At 32.2% G+C, this 20,391-nt stretch overlaps 3 protein-coding genes across 3 annotated transcripts; 1 reads left to right on the top strand and 2 right to left on the bottom strand.

Moving 5' to 3' along the window:
• The first annotated feature begins 1,966 nt into the window (after positions 1 to 1,966).
• On the top strand, positions 1,967 to 3,867 carry LOC120214311 (reticulon-like protein B3). Its single transcript, XM_039212234.1, has 5 exons — positions 1,967 to 2,220; positions 2,666 to 2,846; positions 2,937 to 3,078; positions 3,256 to 3,325; positions 3,412 to 3,867. The coding sequence occupies exons 1-5, from the start codon at positions 2,031 to 2,033 to the stop codon at positions 3,579 to 3,581; spliced, it is 753 nt and encodes a 250-aa protein (XP_039068165.1). The 5' UTR covers positions 1,967 to 2,030; the 3' UTR covers positions 3,582 to 3,867.
• Positions 3,868 to 4,734: 867 nt separating this feature from the next.
• Positions 4,735 to 5,445, bottom strand: LOC120214256. The gene has a single exon (XM_039212202.1). The coding sequence runs from the start codon at positions 5,437 to 5,439 to the stop codon at positions 4,735 to 4,737; it is 705 nt and encodes a 234-aa protein (XP_039068133.1). The 5' UTR covers positions 5,440 to 5,445.
• Positions 5,446 to 14,193: 8,748 nt separating this feature from the next.
• On the bottom strand, positions 14,194 to 15,243 carry LOC120214309 (ethylene-responsive transcription factor CRF1-like). Its single transcript, XM_039212233.1, has one exon. The coding sequence runs from the start codon at positions 15,241 to 15,243 to the stop codon at positions 14,251 to 14,253; it is 993 nt and encodes a 330-aa protein (XP_039068164.1). The 3' UTR covers positions 14,194 to 14,250.
• Between the last annotated feature and the right edge of the window lie 5,148 nt (positions 15,244 to 20,391).

Here is a 20,391-nt window from a genome sequence, read left to right as displayed (position 1 = left end):
AATATACACAAAAATACCACTTTTGAGAATAAAAGATTACCGAGAAATAAGATTACTGGCCAACCAAACGGGGAATAACATTCTATTCCCCGGTAATCCCATATTACCTAAACCAAACACCCCTAAGAGTATTTGTGTTGCATTGCTTCTTTACTTTTGGTGACTGCATACAAAAAGATGCTTGTTAATACGAACTGGGGAATGTAGTTTTGGAAAACTGCAGCTTACCATTGTTTGAATGCATCTTCAAGTATTTGGTGATCCCCACAACTTAACAATACATAGGATTTGGAACATCATATAACTATAGATGCAAGGTTTTGATTGTTATCCACGCCTCGATCTATGGAAGGACACATGATTTTATGTTAGAGGTGTAAATTTAAAAAATTATATTAGAAATTTAGGTAACCGGAAAATATAGAAGCCTAGAGATAGAAATTAAATCATCAATAAGAAATGCCTAAACTATATGTCAGGGAAACATCCCTCGATCCATCCCTGTCTTGTAAAATTTTCTCTAGCTGATTGTTAAATGAAACCTCTGTGACCCGAACAAAATCTCAAGGGTTGAAGTAACCTTGATTGGTAGTTTTCACAACCTTTGACGGTTTGTCCTCTATGACTAAAAAATGGTCATTAAGATAGAGAAAACAGTTCATCTTGTCGCTGTTTAACAAACTCGAAAGGTCACTAAACATTGTATTTTGAAATAACATAAATTCTGTCACTGCAACATTGTATTAGTTTCTGATGCAAGGAGTCTCCTACTGGTTCCATTATGGAAACCTTTAAGTGCAACCTTTGTCACGTTTGTTGAACTATTGGTCTAAAAAATTTGTCAGGCCAACTCACTGGGTCATTATGGGTATGCTTTAGGCTTAAAATAGGAGGAAATGAGCCCATGTTTTACCATATATACAGACATCAACTCTTTGATTCTTCTCATCTATTTGCTTTCTAGTATGATCAAATTACCTTCAACCATAAATAAAACCCCATTTTTGGATCACCCTTTTCATTTAAAAAGTGTTATAATTTACCAACAATCAATTGGTGGTGCAGTGAGATGAAACACTAAATCCTTTAAATAAGATCAAGAGTTTGAATATTGACATTCTCCTCTGACATATTTTTGTTGGGTTTCATTTGGAGGAAGGATACTTGTTCCTCATATGGCCCCATGAGGAAACTCCACTTCCGGCTGTAATTGTAAAAGATAATGGTCCAAAGTACTAACAACAAATCCAAAAAATTAAAACATATGCTTCCATTGGGTAAATTGTTATTTTCCCCATCTAAGCTACACCGCATCTTTTCCGTTTTAGATATTTTAAGTCGTCAAAATTAGTGAAAATGGTAAATTTAAATATGACTCTCAATCTTTCAACATTAACGCTCACACCCCTAGTATCTATAGTGCTCGAACTCAAATCATTAAAAATAACAATAATTCTTTTACCATAAAGGTCACTTAATTCGTGCGAAAGGATAATATTTAAGTAAGAACTTATTAATTATTTAAGTAACAATTTCTCAATACCTAATCTACGACGTCGATATATTTTTTAATTGTGAAATTTATTTTAAGACATATATATATATATATTTTTAATTAAAATGTTTTAAAAAAAAGTAAGCACAATTTGTCAATTCAGAGAAAAGAGAGTAATAATTAATTAGCAACTTTTGCTCATCCATCTTCTAATGCAACCGCAATAACATTGAGTCGTCCGGCTGTATCTTCGTCAAAATCAAACGGCCGTTTATCCTCGAATCTGTAAAACCGCCTGCTCCACTTTGGGTTCCGGTTTTCCTCCGAACCTACAGCTCCGGATTTCCAAGCCTACCAACAGTCCAGATTAAAACCGTATAAAAGTAAACGGTCCGGATTAAATCTAATGTGTAGATTTTCTATTAAGCCGCAAAAGATATTAGAGGGTTTAAAGAGGTAGAAGAGAACAGTAGAACACTCGGCTTCCTTTTGGATCTTCAAAACTCTAGTAAAGTAGAAAATCCGCTGAAAAAACATGGCTGAGCTCGAGGAGAAGCACGGGGAATCGTTGTTGGAGAAGATATCGGACAAGATCAAAGGTGATTCATCTTCATCGTCGTCTGATTCCGATGACGATAAGCCATCGGAATCATCGATGAAGGCCAAAGTCTCCCGTCTCTTCGGAAGAGAAAAGCCCATCCATCAAGTTTTCGGTGGAGGCAAACGTATGTTGCACAAACCCTTTTCTTCACTCCTTAAATATGTTCACTTCAGTTCTTTTCAAGTCTGGGTTTTTTGAAGTTCCCGATTTCCGTTTTGAATCAGTTAAATCTCCATTTTTAAAAAATCGATAATCGTTGAAGAGTTAGATCTTGCTCAATGATTTAGATCGAGCTTTTGGTTTTGATTAGCTGATGTTGTTTGAGCTGAATTATGTTTTTTTTATATCTGTTAATATCGGTGTATGAAGTTTTACTATTTTGCTTTATTAGAGTGAACGAAATCTGGGATTATCTTTATTTAGCAGTAGTTTCAGAACATAGTAGTTGATTATCAATCATGTTCCCTGATAACAATTTGATAACTTTTTATTGATTATCATCAGTAACTATTAGATTCCGACAATTATTGTTTATAATGCGTGCTTATAATTGGGTGTATGTGTGACAGAGGCTGACATTTTCCTGTGGAGGAACAAAAAGGTTTCGGCCGGAGCGCTAGGTGTTGCAACTGCGATATGGGTTTTCTTTGAATTGCTCGAATACCACCTTCTCACTCTAGTGTGTCACTTGTTGATACTTGCTCTTGCACTACTCTTCTTGTGGTCAAATGCTGCTACCTTCATTCACAAGTAAGCTATTGAATTCGTTCTCGTATTTTGGGGATTCATTCAGATACTGGTTTCTTTTGACTGGACTTAATGGTGAATTGTTTTGAATAGGTCTTCAATGCGCATTCCTGAAGTTCAAATCCCCAAAGAACCAGTTTTAGAGCTTGCACAGGCACTTAGGTTTGAGATTAACCGGGCTTTTGCTGTCCTGCGGGATATTGCATCGGGAAGAGATCTTAAGAAATTCCTCTCTGTATGTAATTTTATTTCACTGAATGGTCTTCTTGTTGATCATTTGCAAATATTCATCCAACTTGGAATTAAGATAGTGATGCAATGGTTACTTGGATTGCTTTGCTCTATTTGAAGATTCCATGTATTTTACCTGGCATTTGACTATCATATTGGATTGGCGCCCTGATATTTTCAGGTGATTGCTGGCTTGTGGGTCTTGTCTATTGTGGGAAATTGGTGCAACTTCTTGACACTGTTCTACATAGGTATATGACTTACCTTCAAATGCTTTGCTTTCATTCCCTCAAATACATTTTTGATTCCTGATTTTTTTAATGGTTTTGCAAAATAGTCTTTGTACTACTTCACACTGTGCCTGTGCTGTATGAGAAGTATGAAGACAAGGTGGATCCATTTGCTGAGAAAGCATGGCACGAGATCAAGAAGCAGTATGCGGTGTTTGATGAAAAAGTCCTGAGTAAGATCCCCAGGGGGCCATTGAAGGAGAAGAAGAAAGATTAGGTTACTGGTGAAAACGTTTGCTTTTGCTAGGTTTTGACATACAACTGCCAGATGTGGCTGTGAAGGTGGTGTTAAATTTTATCCAGTATTAGCTAGAACCCTGCTTTCATATGTTCAAAATTTGTCGAATATTTGATCTTTTAATTCTCGTATTTACTACACTCATGGTAGGCTTTTATGGGTCTATATGTTACGTAGCAATATGTTATGATATTGCATGTTGTGGATCATTGTGTTGTACATTGGGTTGAAGCTTATCTCAACTTGATATGGATATCTTTCTGAATGATTCACTTATGCTTTCTGTTGGAGGCTTGATGGATTCATGGTCGTTTTTAATTGTCATTGTGTTTGTTTAATGTTGTGAGTAAACATTAGCAGGCACCAGTCTAGCGCGCATCCTGTAACATTGGACATTAGATTAAGATGCTTATGTGGAAATTTTCTAGTGAAGACAAGTATAAACTTGGTTCGCATTAGGATTGCAACCATCCCAACTGTAGCTTAATGCAGTAAAAGTGTTAAAAAGTGTCTCGTGATTTAGTGATCGAAAAGGGAAAAGGGAAAAGGGAAGTCTTGAAATTCAAAAATAGTTATGTTGTATATTTTAGCGTTTAACAGAAGTATGGATCTAGTTCTTCATTCTTAAAAAGCTAAGAAGCATACATTTTCTATGCCTGAAAATATCTTCTGTTTATTAATTATGAGCGTTTTATTTTAAATGACCTTTTTGTTTTTATTGGATATATCTAATTAAAGATTCAGAACCCTTAAACCTAATCAGATTGATGGTTTCGGCCTATACACAGCAGAAAGACATTTAAAAACAGACAGCAACAAATGGAAAAGAAAGAATTACTATTTACCATGAAGAATGAGAGTACTCATCTAACAAGTTAAAACCCAGTTTCAAGATTGGAGGTTGCCCTTTGCCAAACTGCACATAAGATCTTCATTCCTTGGTTGCTTTTGCTGTCCATGGTACATAGTCATAGATAAACAGAAACAGTGGAGCAATTCCACGAGCCACGCTGAATCAACTGAGTTGCCTACTGGCATGCCACATTCGTGTTACTTGGTGGCATTCAGATGGAAGACCTCTCTAGGCATTCATTCAAAGCATACCCCACAAAATCAGCCTGAAGCATATGCTTCACTTGAACATTAGAATTAAATCCAAGAACACAAAGCCGTTCCAGAGGCTGTGCAGAAGCATAGATGGCAATAAATTCCTCGACCGTGCAAAAACAACACCCATCACCATTTCCAGGAAAATAAGCGGTAGCATTCTCTGTACATTAAAATGTGCCACAGCAAAGGCAACTGAGCTTACCAGTATTGCACACCATAAAGGCATGTATTTGGTCAAGGAAGGGAGAAGGAAACCCCGGAAAACTATCTCCTGCCACACAAGAGCACAAATTGAAACAACAATCGCATATAGTGCCATCGCTACTGGATCTCTTGCTAAAATAGATTGTTCAACACTCGAAAGGGTTACAGGAGTAGAAGGCATCAGGGGCAACAAGTTGAGGTTAAACTGTGACAATCGATTGACGAGAGGAAACATGAGGCATCCTAGAGCAACATCAAAAAGCCACTTCCCTCTCGAGCTAAATTTAAACCAATCTGATGGAAGGGGATGAAATCGAGACAGGCAGCGGTGGAGTATTGCAATCCCGGCAAGGCCTTGAGTTACGTCAGTCACAAGGCTGAATAAGGCTTGCCCTCTGAATGTTAGAGATTCCTTGCTGAACCCTGCCATGTAAGCAGCAAAAGGAATCACCCAAGACCCAATGAACCAGAATGCAGCTACCCATAGAAGCATAACCTGCATAAGCACAAGACATAATATCATGCAACTAATTGACACATTTGTAATTCATCCAAGTTTCAATGAGATTGTCATACAACAAAATGGCTTTCCTTCAGTTCCTTCCATTATTATAGTTCCTATTCTTAAAATGCTAACAAGCATGATTATTTATTAACATCTAGTTTCAGATATGATCATTTCAACCTATTACCATATATTGTTTCAGTTACTGAAATTCATTTACCTATCTCCTAGACAAAAAGTTATCAAATATTAGATATAAAACAATAAACAAAGATGTGTTCATGTTATCTACCAGAAAATACTGAAAGTACCACGAGTGGCAAATTAGGAAGGCTGTAAAACCAAGTCTCAATTTTCTCCTCTCTAAAATTCGTTTAGGGTGTGTTTCGTAAGAAAATTTTGAGATGCATCAATTTCAAGTATCAGCATTTGCTATTACATTGTTGAGATGATTATTTTTTTAAAACAATTTGCATATCAGAATTAGATGAGATAAAATTGATCACTAATTATAATACAGAAAAAATATATTACAGATAAATGAAGCAAAATGTTGAAAAATATGGGTATCACTATATTTATAAGTGTATAGACATTAGAAAAGAAAAAAAAATTAATGAGATTTGAAGAAGGTTTAAGGATGTCAAAGGTCCATGTACTATCTCAAAAGTTGAAATTTAGTCCCTGTACTATACTTTTGCAAAACCGAGTCCATTTTACTATTTTAAATTTGAAAAGCTTGATCCCTCCCCTAGCTTCCGTTCAATTTTACCTAGGGGTGAGCATTTGGTCGAGTCGAGTAAAAAAATTTCGAGTTATTCGACTTGACAAGTCATATTTTGTGACTCAAACTTAACTTGAAAATTTTTCAAGTCAAGTCGAGTTTAAGAAATTTGAGTTGAGTTATTCGAGTTTTTAGACAAATTTGATTATAATTATTTATAGTATTATGGTAAGGATTGATTCCAATATTTCGATTTTCTCTAACCATATAAGATATATGTATATATATATATTTCTTCATATTCTTTTCACATATATAATGTTATTTAATATGTCAAATACAATCTAAAATCGTAAAATATATTTACAATATTATATTTTAAATTAAGATATTTTGGGGGTAAAGTATTGATGAGAGAGTATAAAGGGGTCAAGAAATTGATGTACGAAGAAAGAATTCGCAAACAATTGCAGTCAAAAGACAAATTGAATAAAATGCAAAATTAAGGAACTGAATGAAAAAAGAGAGTATATTTTAGTAAAAAAAGGAATTGAAATTCTATAGTGGTATAGAAGCATGTGGTTCAATTTTGGTAAAAATGGACTTGAAATGAATGATGAATTGAAGAAACAAGGAAATCATGTAAAGTTGAGGGACTAAATTGAAAAATAAAAAATATTATTAAAAAGAGGAATTCAAAGCACGTAGGTATTCTACGATGGTTTAGGAGCATGTGGTTAAAATTTGGTAAAAATGGACTTAAAATAAAGAAAAAATCGAAAGAATATGGAAATCAGGGACTAAATCGCAAATCAGCCAAAATTTCAATTTTTCGAGCGACTTGAAATTTTCAAACTCCAAATCAACTCGAACTTGAAAATCAAATCAATAATTCGAGTTGACTCGAATAACTCAGAATTGAAAGAAATGATTTTTCAAGTTGAGTTTTGCTCACCCCTATTTCACCATTAACTGTTGACCCAGCAGCTAAATAAAAAAGGAAAAATAATTTTTTAGTCCTCTATGTTAACAATTTTTATTAAATGAACACTTAAAAAGCAGTAAAAGTATATGACTGGAAGATTTTATTGTTCAATTAATGAAACTATATATTTATTTTTAAAGATTAAGGGTCAAATTGATAAAAAAAACTGCAAGCAAAGGGACTAAAAAGTTATTTTGCCTTCTTTTATAACTGTCAAGTAAGAAATTAACAGTAAAATTGAACATAATTCAGGGGAGGGACTAAGCTTTTCAGATAGAAAATAGTATAGGGACTCAATTTCACAAAAATAAAGTATAGCAACTAAATTTTAAATAGTAAAGGGACACCTAACGTATTTAAATCAATTGAAGAAACTAAAAATTACATTAGAAACTAAAAATTTCCACCTCAGAAGGTTGAATTGTAAAAGAGAAATCAACCCTCCAAAATCCCTCATTCTAAGTATTTTCACAATTCCAAATTTCATTTTCCAAGCAAGGCAAGTCCATTTTAAAATTTTAAGTCTCGCTAACATATATAAACTTTAGTTGCTTGTTTCAGTACAATTAACTGACCAAACATGAATGAGCAGACTCAAAACATATTTCTACAGAATACCAAGTAAAAAAGCTAACCCGCAGAATAGTTTCTGCTGTCCATGGTACAGTCCACCTGCTACCAATAGCCCTCAAGCACGGAGAATGAAAATGTAAGGAGATTGGCAAACATGTTAACACAATTGAAAATTTCTGCACTAAGCTCAATTTTTTTATCCCTTGAATCCATTTCTAACTCTTTGGTCTAAAGCCACGTAGCTAAGAGACATGTATCGAGTCAGATTAATATTATATCGATTGATTTCGGGTAGGATCAAATCAGATTGGTTGATTTTGGATTAGGTCAATATCCGATCAATTATTTTTGGTTTGAGTCAACTTTGGATGTTTAGATCAATTCGAGTTGAGTTGAGTATGAGTCAAATTAAGTATATATAGAATTATTGATATATTTTTTTGTAAAAAAATGTATCTTTTTTTAGTTTAATAAAAAAATAAGTGTCCAAACTATGCTTCGAAAAACTTTTTAATATTTAAAGAATTTTTCACTAAAAATATGTGTCTAATGTTTTCTCAATTATATTTTTAGGTATCTACCGTTATCATTTGTATATTTTTAAATTTTTTCATAATAAAAATATTGATTTTTAAAATAGAAAAAATAAAAAACTTAATTTATTTATAAAAAAAATCTAATTTTTTTACTGAAATTATAAAAAAACCTAAAAAATTAAAATTTCTCATTTCAACCCATACCAACCATTGTTGGCCATCTCCGGTCATCATCATCATCGAAAAGGGTCGGGTTTTGATCCAAATTGCATGGTAATTCGAATGGTGGTGGTGGTTTAACTTATGGATGTCGGAATTGATCGAAATCGATGAAGAACAGCGACGGTGGCTTAAAATCCTACGAATCTTTGAACGTTTCTCCATAGCAAACGGTGGCAGATTACGACGAAAGGTCAACGGGGGTTTGATCGAGGTCGACGTCGGTGCTGAAGACAGTGGCAATGATGATCTCGGTTGGCTGATAGACAAAGAGTGGAAGGGAGAAGAGAGAAGGGAGGGAGAGAGAGGGGCACAAGTACTGTTTGGATTTATTTTAATAAAAATATTTTAATATTTTAATTTTTTAAATAAATTCTTAAAATTACCCAAATGTGCACGTGCCACTTAACAGAGATTTTTAATGGCGATTAACGTCGAGTACCTAAATATGCAACGTTAAAAACATTTGACACATATTTTTGGTGAAAAATTATTTAGGCACTAAAACATTTTTCGAGACATAATTTAGACACTTATTTTTATATTAAACATTGTTTTTAAATCTTGTCATTTGTATTTAATTTCATTTAAATTCAGTTATCATTTAGGGATTTTAATTTAACTCAAACTCGACCTATAAAATATATTAGTGTCCGTGATATTTTTTTATTGATCCTGACCGAAACGTTTGTGGTACAATCTATTTTATTAAAAAATAAAATTTTTAATTATTAATTTTATTATTAATTAAAACTTTAAATTAGATGTTTAACGTTCAATTATAAATATAATATTTTTTATTAAATTTCAAAGTAATAATAATATACTATCTATGTATGAATAAATATTATTTTAAATATATTTATAAATGATATTATATTATTATATCAATAAAAATATTTTAATTTTTAAATTATAAATAAAAATATTTACCTTTATATTATAAAAATAAGTTATTTGTGTAGTGTAAAAATAAGTTATTTTATATTAAATTTAAATAATTGTATTTTTTTCATATGTAAATGAATTAAAATAATTTTTAAATTAATTTAATAGTTTTTGATTTAATAATTCCAAAGTAAAATATTAAATTCATAATTCATATTTTGATTTAAACGAATTTAATAATTTTTGAATCATTAGGTAATAGAATCCAAAATGAAATATTGAATTAATAATTATTATTTAGATTATTTAAAGATTAATATAATATTTTGGTTCATTAATTAATGAAATCTAAAATAGATATTAAATTAATAAATTATTATTAAAAATAAAAAATAAAAAAATAAAATAAAATTTAACATAAATTTAGGATGTCAAAGTTATTATAAAAAATATTTGATGGAGAAAAATTAATTTTATTATAATTATTAATCAATTAATGAATGAATGAATTATAGATTAAAGCAATCTCATTATTAGATATTTAATTAGGTTATGAATTTAAATTTAGATATTTAATTAATAAAAACAATTAAAGTTCAAATCAAATAAATAATTATTGTATACTTGGATTTTATATTACTAGTTCATTATTTAACATATTGCTAAAAATAGATAATAATAAAATAAAATATTTATACATTAATTCAATTATCGGGTTAAAATTGGGGCAATCTTTGGTTCAGATTATGTTTGGGTAAATTAAATTCGGGTTACTTTCGATTTGAGTTATTTTCGATTTGATTGCTTTATGTTCAGGTTACTTTCAGTTCAGCTTATTTTCGGTTCAGGTTACTTTCAGTTCAGCTTATTTTCGGTTCAGGTTACTTTCGACTTAACTAAAATTAGAGTATTTAGGTTTTTATTTTGAGATATATGATATTTTTTACGGTGTCCATAAAATTCGTTATCTTGGGGTGATGAGTTCTAAAAAATATTTTTTATTTAAAATTGTAATCTTGAAGTGATGAGTTTTAATAAAATATAATTTTTTATTAAAATTTATCGCATCTAGATAAAAAAAATTTAATAAAAAACATTTTTATTAGAATTTATCATCTAAACGTTATGAGTTTTATACACCGTAAAAAATGCAGTAAATTTCAAAATAAAAGTGTCTATCCTATTTTGTAAAAAAAAATCGGATTGCCCTGTTGGGGAAAAGAATCGATGACAGAGAACCGAACCTTCACAGAAGAAAAACAATGGAAAAGGGGTTGGGGACCAGGACGCCAAACCTAGGGATGACAGGCGGGTACAATTTCGTGGATTCCGCACCGCACCCGCTCCAATTGGGGTGGGGATAGGTATAATTTTAGTGGGTAGTGGGCGGGTGTGGATTTAGAAAATGGTACCCGTCGCAGATAGTGGGCTGGTAATGGATTTGAGACCTTACCCGCCCCGCATCCGTCTGCCCAGCTAAATATCCATTAAATTTTGGATCATTATGAATTTATGTGTAATTTTAGAGACTAATTTATAAATCCTAATATTGTATAAGATATAACTTCGAATTTAACCAAATATTAGGGATAAGTATATGCATAAATTTGTTTTCTTTCAAACCTCGTTACTGCGCCGATCTTTCAAACCTCTGGTCTCCACTCTCCAGTTTATTCATGTACGTTTCTTCCCTTTTTACTTGAAATTTAATTTTTGTAAGAGTTATTTCCGTAGTCATTTCGTTTTAAGCTCCTCTGTATTTCGTTTTAAGAGTTTAATTTTTATTTGCTCGTATTGATTTTTAATTATTTTTTAGATTCATCTCAATGTTTGTTTTAAGCTTAATTTTTTAATGTTCTGCAAATCAGTATCTTGTCACTGAGCACCCACGTTTAGGCCAACAGAGTCAGATCGTTGTTTTTCAAACCTCCATTTTTAACGCCACTGAATAGAATTAAGTGTTAAGAGATTCATTGTCTTCCTTGTGCTATATTACTTTCCCATGTTCTTGTCCCCGAAATTAAATTTATATTTTTTTATCTTTTACTAACTGTAGAGTTTTCATTAGAATAATGACATAAAAATTTATAGAGTCAAGTAAGCATCTTTCTTTTTTTTTTGGGATGTGTCAAGTAAGCTTCTTTAGTTTGGTATAATAATATCATTTGTTTTTTTGCTTCTAATCTCTACCGAGAATCCTATTTTAGGCACCTCCTAAACTATATCTTGAAATGAAACACCAAATTTATTGCTTTTCTTACTGTTAACATATAAATAGAGGAGTAAATGAAAGGTCTACCCACATCTTTCACATTTATTTATGATAAGTAAATGCATTGAAGAGAAATCTTTGTAATGATATGGATGTCTTATCGTTTATGGTTAAAATGCTGCAATTTTTTTTGCTCATTTAAAAATGGCCTATTTTGTATTCTCCTTTCTGGAGAGCTGCTATTTTAGGAGGTCTTAAATCATCTTAGTTTGCTTCGATAAAACTTAAATGTTCTCAGCTTTTGTTTTGGTTAAATTCGATGATATTTTCTCATGATTTTGATGGAATAGTTTAGTTCAAAGAAAGCAGATGATAGGGAAATATAAATATATAATGTCCTTGAATCATATGCATGTAATTCAATTGCCCTTTCTTGTTTTACTAAAAAACATAGTTTTATTTCTTTTCTAATCCAATATAGATTTTCTTGTTAGATAACATAGTTATAATTTCTAAAGCAAACCGAATATACGATAAGTTTATTGTCTAACATATTTATTCAAGCAAAACATGGTCTGCAAGGTCCATACTGAGTTGTCACCAATCTTTGGCTTGAGCTTGAAGTACGAAAAAGTACACACATATATGATGCATCCCCTATTAGGTGAGTAGTGGGTATGGGGATGGATTTGAGAATGTACCCGTGAGGGTGTGGATTTGAAAATTTTTACTCATCATGGGTGACGGGCAGGTGATGGATTGAAAAATATTAGGTAGGTATATAGGGAGGGGGTATTCACACCCGACCTGCCCGTTTGCCTAATCCAGTTGCACGACTTGAACTGAACGAGGAGATGGAACACCCTTTAGCCTGACACTACGTGTACGGCCATGCTTTGAGTTTCATTTCTAAGGAAAAATCTTCTGTTTTTTTTCTTCTTTTAACCTAAAAGTTTTTGAATTTTGTGGCCCCAACGACATCTTTCTTTGCTTCGAAGACCTTTATTGAGAAACGAGAAAAAGAAAATACGGGGTTTTCTTTTTGTATTTTGTATGCAGCAAGTGCATGCATGAAACTTGTTAGTGCTTTGCTTTGAGTTTGACCCCTGCTAAAGCTCTCTTTTTGTTTCGAACTTAAAGTTTAATCAAATAACCCTTCAGAGATCAAGAAGAAGAAAATGACCCATGACTTAAAGACTTCTACTGTCTTTATTCATCAATTGGGGGAAGGCAAAGAGGCCAATAAATCTTAGTTGTAGGGCTGGCCCCCGATAGGTTGTGCCATAAAAAAAGCCTGCAAAGCTATCATCCCCTAATCGGCCAATATCAACCAGAAAATGTTTTTTCTCACATTTTGAGAATCCCAACACCAGTTCCAAGTCATGGACAATGTAGCGCAATAGGGAAAAAACTTTGTTGATCGTGGTTCACATCTCTTGATTTGAACAGATAACTGCTATATATGTCTTTATATTGTAGAGGGTCTGTCATGAAGGAGAACGGTTGTTATCAAAGGAGTCTACCCTTATTTCAGTATGCATGTCAATCGAATGGTCATTATCACTATGAATAAATTGATAGACTAGGTAAATCTTATAGTTAAACTTTGAATTTTGTTCTGATAAATTTATTAAAAATTTTGTCTAGGTCTTGTCTACGCAATTAATTGATGAAATATTCACAATTTCTAGTACATTTAATTTGACGGAGAATATGAAATTTGTGTAAAGCCTGTTTCCGAAGGCATAACAATATTTATTGCATCAACAAGGGTGACAAAACAAAGAAAGAGACGTATGGAGATTTAAGCGTATATTTGTCATGCTAGGGGAAATGGTCGGGTATGAGGTAGTGACAGAACAATGCCAGGTTTTATTTATTAGAATTTTCAGCTCTTTTGTTTGAGTGCCTGCAACATTAGTTATTGTGTCGTTGAATTTAGCATCAGGGATGGTGAAAGCCAGAAGGAAATTTTTTTCCCCTCTGCTGCTGATGCTGATGCAGTGGTTCGGGGGGGGGGGGGGGGAGTTGTGATTTCTAATGTAGCCAAAGTCTTGTGACACTTGTACTCCATTCTTTTTATTACATGTATTACATGATTTGTGTAATTTTTATTTATTTATTATGGACAAAATTCTTAATTTTTTTATATTTTTAGCCTTTTTTTTTTATTTTAGTTTAACATGCGTTCGTATTATCATGTAAGGATAAGATGCATCCTACAAACGCACTTTCAAGGACATTTCCTACTTGATGCACCATTATTGTACTTGACATAAAAGAGTAGATATAATAAAAGAATGAGTGCCATAAATAAAAAGAATCAAATTTCACATTTTTATGTCTGTTGTTAGGCATGAATTTATTTGAGTTCGGGGTGTAAATAATAAGAATCTAAATTGTAAAAGTGAAAAACTTTAGTATCGGTTAAAGAGAAAAAAAATGAAAATAAAAGCTTTTGAATTGAAATGTTCTGATCACGTGCAACCACAAAAACATTTAGCATCATAAAACACGTACCCAAACTCCTCCGTGACGGAGATGTTTATCATTCTTAATTTCGCTAATTAACAGCAGATTTAAAATTAAACAAAATTCAAACAAGCAAAAACTGCCGATATTTTTAGTTCCCGCCGATTCAAAACTTGCCGTAAAACTGGCATCACAAGAGCAAAACAAGGAGACCACTCCCTCAAATGGCTAAAAGTGGATCCGACCCGAACAAATCCCCGATGTCTTGGAATTGATTATCGCCGTGTTGCCAACTTGAGAAGCTCCCAAATTCAAACTCCAAATCCGCACACGAACTGAAAAATCCACTCCCGAAATCGTCTTTCATAAAACTTTCCTGTAAACTCGTATCTTCGTCGAACAAATCTGGTACCGAACTGAATATGTCACTCGGAATACAAAATGGATCGTCGGAGGAATCCGGTAAGTTTTCGCCGGAAATGCAGCAAGACTCATCAAGAACATCTCGAGGTTCGCTCTCGACTTCGCCGGCCGAAAGCGAATGGAAACGGAGAACGGAGGTCGGGGAACAGAGGTTGGTGGTGGTGTTGTGAGATTCTTCGACGGAGTTGTACTCTGAGCTGGATAACGGTTTTTGGCTGTTTTTGTCTTCAACTGATTTTTGGTGAGTAGCGGTAAAGGACGTGAGCGCGTCGGGACCACGTAGTTGAATAGCCGCGTTGTCGTACACCATTGCTGCTTCTTCGGCGGTATCATAAGTACCCAACCATAACCGTACACGTCTTAGCGGGTCCCTTATCTCAGCCGCCCATTTTCCCCAAGGCCGTTGTCTCACTCCTCTGAATTTCTTCCCGGACGGTGCTTTGGCGGACGCTTTATCTCTTGCTTCAGAAACAGCCGCCGGCCTTTTCCGACAACTCTTCGAGGACGACGACGGTTTACTTCTGAGAGTAGCATCTTTTTTCGATGGACACGACGATGTATCGATAGTTATCTCTTTGACGAATTTCTTGACTCTGTTTCGAGGTCTGGTTGTTCCTTCTTCTTCGTCGCTGGAGGAATCAGTGGCTTCAGCATCAGTAACTGAAATCCGAACAATCCGAGGCTTCATTTCTGGCTGGTTTTTTGGCCTGGCATTTAACAGTGGTGAACGGAGCTTGGTTTGATTACGGAGTTGTGTGCATTTGATTGAAGAAACTGAACAATGGTCCATTTTTTTCAGTGATTCGACTTGTATCACTTCGAGAATAGACACGAGGAGAATAAAGGGTGGAAAAAGAAAGCTGAACAAAAAAGAGCACGTCACGGTGAAGGGAAACCCACTACTAATTTGTTGAAAAGTACTCAAAAGCATATAAAAAAACAGTAGTTGAGAGAGCGGAGCAAAGAGGATAAAAGGAAAACACCAGGCAGTGCTTTTTCTCACTCACTTAGCAAAGCACAGACTTTCCATTTTGGGTAACTTCAAAAACTAAGTCCTGAAAAAAAGTAAGAATCCAATATGCTTTTTGATGATATACACTATTTCTCCACAAAACATAAAATAAGGAAGTTCTTAAATAGAAAAGCAGAAGAAAGCGAGGAAGAGAGTGGAGAGGGACAGAGCAAAATGAAGCAGATATTTGAACCATATACCGAAAGTTGAGGTAATTTATAACACAAGCTGTAATTTTTTTTTTGGATAATTAACACAAGCTGTAATTGCATAATTGGGTCGAGGTCATTTTTTAAAAGAGTAAACTAAGTATTTAGCCACTCATTTATTTTTGTAATTCTATTTTGTCATCTAACTATTATTTTCTTTAAAATCACATTCATTGTTAAAAATAAAAAGAATTACTGAAGTAGTAGTATTTTTTTTTAACTTTTTTAATGAATTTATGGCAATACTTTATGATAATAATTCATTATCATCATCGATTTTTAATGGTTGGTGATCGAAATGAAATATTAGGTAAACTTTTTTAAAAAAAGTTGGATGACCAAAATTGAATCACAGGAATAGATGAATGGCTAACTATATAGTTTACCCTTTCTAAAAGGCAAGGACGGGGCACATCGGCGAGGAGATTCCGGCGGAAAACAGAAAGATCCAAAGAGGGGAAGGGTGCTGACTAGGACAAAAAAAGATTTAATCTTGAAATAAGAGAGCTTCAGGTCACACTCGGGTCAGTCCCTCTCCCTTTGACTCACACCAACACTGGTAGTTCATGATTATTATCACCGACTAATTAATTAGCCTCCATAATTCCTAATTGGCTAATTACTCTTACGTTTCTGGACATTCTCGTCATTTTGTGACTGTTAGATTACAGCTGCCGTTATACAGCTGGTAAATTTTACTACAACTAGGCAACCTTGAATTTGGCGCTAATTATTTTCATGTTTTTGGTTCAACTTAATAATGACCACAGTGTAAATTTTAATTAAATGAATAAAATTATTTTATAACTATGTAAATTTAGAAATAAACTTTCAGAATCTCATGAAAATGTGTGGTTCGTTATTTTTTATCCCCAAATATTTCTAATTCTAAAAGCTGTTTTAAAAACAGTTGTTAAGCAGAGTGAGGTTAAAACGTGGGGTTGTATTTATTAGGTTTGAATTAGGGTAGCCCCGAGTTTTGAATGGCCCCAACAACTTATTCTGCCGGCAGTAAATATTAGCCGTCAGATGAATGAAAGAGGGAGTAAATTAATCAAATTAGGAAACATCACATGTTAGTTTCAAAGTTTGGTGTTTTTGCGGTACAGGGGTAAAGTACACAAATGGTCCATTGATTATAGGACAATGCTTTGTTAAGTCTATCGATTATTAAAAGTTACAAAATGGTCCCCTAATTATATGGTGTTATTTTGTTGAGTTCTCCGACTATTTAAGAGTTACAAAATGGTCACCTGACTATTCATATGTTCCAAATTTAGTATTTTCTGTTAAAAAATTAGTAGTCGTATGAGCTGAGTTAACCTATTGTCTGAGATAGAGATATGATAAAACATAATCTTATAATATTTTGAATTGCATGTTGTGGATCAACTCTCCGTTTATGTTATGTCGTTGACCTATATCTTAAAACATATTCGTTGAGCCAATGTTTGAAAGTAACAACGGTGCAAATACATATCATTAAAATATGATTTTATCATATTCAAGTCAACATGTTAACGTTCAGCTCAGGCGAACTCTATTTTTAACAGAAAATGATGAGTTTAGAACATATAAATAGTCAGGTGACTATTTTGTAACTTTTAATAGTCTGGATTCACAAAATAAATAAATCCCTATAATCAGGGGATCATTTCATAACTTTTAATAGTCATAGGATATAACAAAATAATATCCTATAATTGGGGGACTATTCGTTTACTTTACCCTTTATTTAGTTACATAATCCGTTCTATCCTTTAGGAGAATAAAATATCTAGAAATGATGTGTTTATGAGTTTGTCGGAATCTTATAAGATTTTTAAATTTACCATATAAATTTACAGTTATCGGGATACAGTGTTTTTTTCATCTTTTTTATCCACAAAACCATTAAGGCGGAATTAGTGTCGACTTAATATACATTATATTGAATTAAAAAAAGGAAATGCAATTTACATCATCTCGGGCATTAAAAGAAGTCAAATGGTACAAAATTTAATGGTGTTTTTTTGGATCCGTTAATTTGGGTTAAATTATATGGTCGGAAAATTAATAACAAAATGTCAGATGTGTGTGTGCTTTCAGTAAGATTTTTTTTTAACAACTCCGTCCTTCCCAGTCACACTCGTAACTACCATTTTTGCAACTACTCTAAATTACCACTTTATTCCCTCTTTATTTTTGTCTTTTTTTATATTAATAACATCACGAATCAAATTATTTTAGCGGTTAAAAAATTATGATATTCTTTGAGGACCGTAGTTTAAACAATATATATGTAAGAATTTATGAACGTTTATTATCAAATAATTAAGAATTTTCGAATAGATAATATCTTATATTAACCTCATATTAATAGAAAGAATTAATAATTGCATTCTCTTTACTTTTACATTTGTAATTTGGGTGAACTACGCGATTAATATTTAAACTATTAGTTTTGGTCGATTATAGTATTTAAACTTTTAAATTTTCAAAAGCATACCTAACGTTTAGTTTTTATTTCATTTTAGTACTCACCGTTAAAAATTCAACGCATTTCAGACCTAAACTATCAGTTTCGATCCGTTTTAGTACCAAATTTTCAATTTTCTCAAAACTTAACGTTAAATTTTTAGCGGGTACTAAAAAAAAAATAAACATTAATATGATTTTGAAAAATATTAAAAGTTTAAATACTAAAACGGATAAAATTTGATAATTTATGTACTAAACGCATAGTTTACCCTTATAGTTTTTAGTCTACGGTTGTAATTAAAGCCTACTGGTTGAAAATATTAAACCACGTGTTTAATTTGGGTTTGATTGAGAATTGAGACTGGAAGTTGTAATTGATTACAAAAGCTAATCATAAGAGCAGAAAATTGACAAAATTAGGGGGCAAAACAAAAATCAGGCGGCTTCTTTGTTTGAAACGACACTACTAGGAATCCTATTAAGGAATAAGGATACGTTTGAGTATGTCTAAAAATTTACTCTGCATTATTAAATATTTAAAATAATAATATTTTTAAAATTTAAACGTATTATGTAGGTTACGTTATTTAAAAGACGCGTCTAATAAATACATTTGTACAAAAAAGAGTATTCTTTTAGGAATTTTTTTAGTAGGTTAGTTTCAAGGTTTTGTTTTGATTAATTTGGACCGATTCGGGTCGCACAGATGAGTCTTCTAACGGAGATTTTCTGCATACACAAATACTCGAACCTGAGACTTTGCTTAAGTGATATTTAACTGCATACACATAATTGCATTGTACATGATTAAAATAAAAAAAATGTGAATAATAAATTATAAATATTAAAAGAAATTGTGCCAAGAAGAAAAAAATACGATTGATACAAGCACATATTTGTACAAGCACGAATCAACCAAATGATGACTAGAATATATATATATAGATATTATCTTCAATCACTTAATGAGAGTATGCTTAAAAGTTTATATTTAAACAAAAAATTATTTTAAAATATGAAGTTTAAGAATCTCGAGGACCCAAATTTGTTGGTTTTGAGTTATCAAAGACATATATTGAACTTAATTATACCCATATTAGTATAACAATCAAAATACATTTCGGATATTAGGATATTGAGTATTTCGTAAGGTAACAACTATTTTTTATATTTGTACTAATATGATAACGATTAAAGTCAAGACTTATCTTTGAGTGCTCAAAATCAACAACTTTTTTTAATAGTGTGAGATGATTACAATGTAATATATATTCATAATTTTTCTAGTCATTGGTAATGTATGCACCTTGCAGATACAACTTCTCAAATATGAAACTTTTAAGAAAAATAACATCTTTTTTATCATTGAAATAATTTAATAGGTTCTAAAAATTAACAAATATAACTAAAAATCAACAAATATAACTAAAAATAATTAAATTAAAAGGTAAAACAAACGAAGAGTTAAATTATGATCATGTTTTAATATCATTATGTTAAAAGTTGAAATAATGAGAGAATTGTCCAATCATTTGCCGGGTTGTTTCTATTTTTGAAGTTTGGATTATCTCACAACTGCTAGCGCTAAGACATGCATATACGATTCAAAAATCATAGCCGCAGCTAGCGGTACAGCTGCTTAACCCGTTTCCCGATTATAGTCAAAGATTACAGCTTAATTAATCAGAATTGCATAAAAGCTTCTCTAATCTTCCAAACATTACCTTCCAGCCTTAACCTTTTCCCCGTCTTTCCATTTTATGTATAAAAAAAAAACCATTTTTATGTCCAAATTTTTCGTCCACATGTGATTTAAAAGTGTAGAAAGTATAACCCATCTAAGTAGTTTTAACTAAGGTATTTAAAAATATCCGATCCGGTTAACTCGGTCTGTCAACCCGGACCTAAAAATATCGGACAATTCTCTAAAAATATTACCCGTAATTTTTTTGGGTAGTTGGGCCGGGGCTAGGCCAAAATTCTTTTATAACCGAGTATCCGATCCAACCCTATAGTTTTATAATATATATATTAGTTTAAATTATATTTTTTATTTTAGGTTCTTAATATTTTTACCTTAAAAAATTAAATTTATTTCCCTGAACTTTTCTTAAATTCTTATTATGTACTTCTAAGTTTTAAATTTTTTAAAGAAGTTTTTAGTAATTTGTCAATATGAGATTTGGAAATAAATCACAATCGATATTAATATTTTTAGAGTTTTCTTTTGAAAATAAACTTTATATATATATATATA

Source organism: Hibiscus syriacus, unplaced genomic scaffold (assembly GCF_006381635.1).
Source record: "Hibiscus syriacus cultivar Baekdansim isolate YM2019G1 unplaced genomic scaffold, ASM638163v2 tig00110057_pilon, whole genome shotgun sequence".
In the NCBI taxonomy this organism is placed as follows: Eukaryota; Viridiplantae; Streptophyta; class Magnoliopsida; order Malvales; family Malvaceae; genus Hibiscus; species Hibiscus syriacus.
Note: the sequence above shows the minus strand (reverse complement) of the source record. Positions and strands in the feature narration are given on the sequence as shown.

What these genes read in the sequence shown, in the direction of transcription:
- LOC120214311 (XM_039212234.1), top strand. Translation starts at nt 2,031, where the DNA reads ATGGCTGAGCTCGAGGAGAAGCACGGGGAATCGTTGTTGGAGAAGATA. An exon ending in ATCTTAAGAAATTCCTCTCT is followed by an intron (nt 3,079 to 3,255) that starts GTATGTAATTTT and finishes TGATATTTTCAG; the next exon opens with GTGATTGCTGGCTTGTGGGT. An exon ending in CTTGACACTGTTCTACATAG is followed by an intron (nt 3,326 to 3,411) that starts GTATATGACTTA and finishes TTTGCAAAATAG; the next exon opens with TCTTTGTACTACTTCACACT.
- LOC120214256 (XM_039212202.1), bottom strand. Translation starts at nt 5,439, where the DNA reads ATGATATTATGTCTTGTGCTTATGCAGGTTATGCTTCTATGGGTAGCT.
- LOC120214309 (XM_039212233.1), bottom strand. Translation starts at nt 15,243, where the DNA reads ATGGACCATTGTTCAGTTTCTTCAATCAAATGCACACAACTCCGTAAT.